The sequence below is a fragment of the Mus caroli genome, unplaced genomic scaffold (assembly GCF_900094665.2).
Source record: "Mus caroli unplaced genomic scaffold, CAROLI_EIJ_v1.1 scaffold_25984_1, whole genome shotgun sequence".
Taxonomy (NCBI): domain Eukaryota; kingdom Metazoa; phylum Chordata; class Mammalia; order Rodentia; family Muridae; genus Mus; species Mus caroli.
The window spans coordinates 1-2,874 of record NW_018389821.1 but is presented as its reverse complement, the minus strand read 5'-3'; the positions used below and the strand labels follow the sequence as shown (position 1 = coordinate 2,874).

The following is a 2,874-nucleotide window of genomic DNA, read 5'->3' as shown; positions in this document are numbered from 1 at the left end:
TGTGAGAAACTGCAGCATGTATATGAGGCAGAAAGCCCACACTGTGTGGCACAGAAGCCCTACTCAGTGCAGCAACTGCTGATCTCTGCTCACTTTTACTGTGAAGGCACCTCTGTCTATTGCTGTCTGAGGCACCACTGAAACAAGGCTTCTAACAATATCAAGGATACTGGAGAGCAGAAGCTATGAGTGGGATGCTTTGGCCAAGGTGCTAGTTCTGGATGCAGGACAGATAAGCCTGTGATGGGCCCATCACCTCTCTCCTAGCCTCAGGCAGGCTGGACCACCCCTTGAAGGACAGGGCTGGAGTACATAATATGTTTAGCTCTCAGCATCATCACCAGGAACCCTGAAAATCGCCACAAGGCAGAGGGCACAGGGTTAGCCCAGGAAGTCTGTGCTTTCCCTCCAGATGTGTTTATTGCTGGAGCAAGGAAACCATGACTGAGCCCTGCAGAGCATCCTCCAGACTGAATAACAAGGAAATGAAAGTGTGCAAAGCCTCCTGCAGCAAAACATGCCTGGAGGATAAAAGCACAGAGCCCAGAGCACCTCACACACACACATTCTCAACACTAACTCAGTCACTCAACACAAACACTCCCAACTCTCTGCCAAGCCCGCCATGGCCGCCTCCACCATGTCTGTCTGCTCTGATGCTCTCACCAACTCCTCCTGGCAGGTGGATGACTGCCCAGAGAGCTGCTGTGAGCCCTGCTGCTGTGCCCCCAGCTGCTGCCAGACCAGCTGCTGCCAGACCAGCTGCTGTGCCCCAGGCCCCTGTCTGACCCTCCTCTGCACCCCAGTGAGCTGTGTATCCAGCCCCTGCTGCCAATCTTCCTGCTGCACACCCTCATGCTGCCAGCAGTCTAGTTGCCAGCCAGCTTGCTGCACCTGCTCCCCCTGCCAGCCATCCTGCTGTGTGACCCTTTGCTGCAAGCCTGTCTGCTGCACACCCATCTGCTCTGGACCATGCTGCCAGCAGTCTAGCTGCCAATCCTCATGCTGTCAATCCCCCTGCTGTGTGCCTGTCTGCTGCAAGCCTGTCTGCTGCACACCCATCTGCTCTGGCTCCTCCTGCTGCCAGCCTTCCTGCTGTGCTCCTGTGTGCTGCAAGCCCTGCTCCAGCCTGTCCCTGCTGTGTCGCCCAGTGTGCAGACCTGCCTGCTGTGTGCCCACCTCCTCCTGTTGTGCCTCCTCCTGCCAGCCCAGCTGCTGTGGCCCAACCTCCAGTGTGTCCCTGCTCTGCCGCCCTGCCTGCTCCAGACAGGCCTGCTGTGGACAGAAGTCCAGTTGCTGAGGGCCAGGACCCACTAAGGCAGTAGGGCACAGAACTACAAGTCCAAAAGCCTGTAGTTGCTACTCCTGTAGGAACTGCTCAGAAGAAAGATGTATACAGTCTTAGGGAATCTGGACCATAGCTTGACCCCTTAGAAGGCTCAGCAGGTTCCTCCTCCACCAGGTCCCAGGAGAGCTGGCTTCCTCTTCCCTCCCTGTCTGGATGACCCTGCATCTGTGGTCAGCTGTACCACTCTAGACCCATGCTCATCAATAAAACTTCTGATCGATTCCGTGTCCATAGTTTCTGTCATCCTCTTCCACCAGCTCTGTATCTTCAGTTGTGAGGCTTGGAGTTGTTACACAGACCCACGTCTTCTGTCCCCTTGTTCCATGCTCTGATACTGGGATCAGAGTTCTACCTCCTCTGGGTCTGGGCCAGTGCCTTCCTGTCTTGGGGCTCACAGAGTGACTGTGATAAATCCTGGGAAAGGGTTTCATTGTGAGGAAGAGGCATACCTTGGAGAGGAGGAGAGGGTTTGTCCTTGTCCTGAGACTCTGGGAAAAACTCAGTGTCGAGGCTTTACAGGAATTCCAGGACTGAGGGCAGGTGCTGTGCAGATCCTACCACCTCATCTAGGTGCTGACCCAGTCATGGTCACCAGCAAGGTCAGAGTAGAGCCTTGAGATTCCGTGATCATGCCCAACGGCTGACCACAGCCCACAGTAAGGTGCACAGACTAAGGACATTCTAGCAACTGCAGGAAACTCACCTGAAGGGATATCGCCTGCTCCAGCCACAGCCCACAGCTCAGGGTCATAGGATCCCATTTCTAGAGAGCACAAGGTCCCTTCTCAGGTGACAACCTCCCAGCAGTGGTAAAGACTAATGACAGCTTTCACATCTACCAGTCCTGTCAGACAAGTCTTTTAAAATATCACCATGAGACAAAAATAAAGAGTAAAGATTGGAAAAAGTAGGGGAGACCTTTTGGACACTGTCAATCATCGGTGTCAGCACCACTGGCACCCTTTAGGGAGAAGAGATAAAAGGTCAGAGCATAGAAAATCTATACATTGCTATTCTAGAAAATTCCCTAGGACAGACAGGACTACCCAGGGAAGGGTCCAAGGTCTAAAGAACCTGAACTGGACACAACAAAGCCCTCACCACCACACATCATTCTCAAAGGAGAGAAGCATCAAGTAGCACTTGATAACAATCCATCTGCCTAGATCAACTGCAGACCCCTGAGCAGAGCTCTGCAGCCCAGTGCATGGGGAACGGAGTACTGAAGTCCTAGAAAAAATAACTGCCAGGAAAGATTACCAAGCCCAGCAAGGCTTCAGAATCCAAGAAGAAACAAAGAACTTCTCCAATAAACAAAAATGAATTCATGGCCATGATTCCAGTATTACAAGAAGGGATGAATAGAGTCTTATTATGCAGAAATGGCAGAAAGTCTAATACCATTGGGATTTCCATATGAANGTGTCAGAATACTAGAATGCCATAGAGAAATAGAAATGAATCGAATATGTAAGGGTTTGTATATGCTTGGCCCAAGGAGTGGCACTATTAGAAGGTGTGGCTTT

At 51.9% G+C, this 2,874-nt stretch overlaps 1 protein-coding gene across 2 annotated transcripts; it reads left to right on the top strand.

Moving 5' to 3' along the window:
* Window positions 1–478: 478 nt before the first annotated feature.
* Window positions 479–1,562, top strand: LOC110288314 (keratin-associated protein 10-8-like). Of its 2 annotated transcripts, XM_021154696.1 has the most exons (2): window positions 626–731; window positions 777–1,300. In XM_021154696.1, the coding sequence occupies exons 1-2, from the start codon at window positions 626–628 to the stop codon at window positions 1,298–1,300; spliced, it is 630 nt and encodes a 209-aa protein (XP_021010355.1). The 2 variants fall into 2 exon arrangements, with proteins under 2 accessions (XP_021010354.1, XP_021010355.1); XM_021154695.2 differs by having other exon boundaries at window positions 479–1,562.
* The last annotated feature ends 1,312 nt before the right edge of the window (window positions 1,563–2,874 follow it).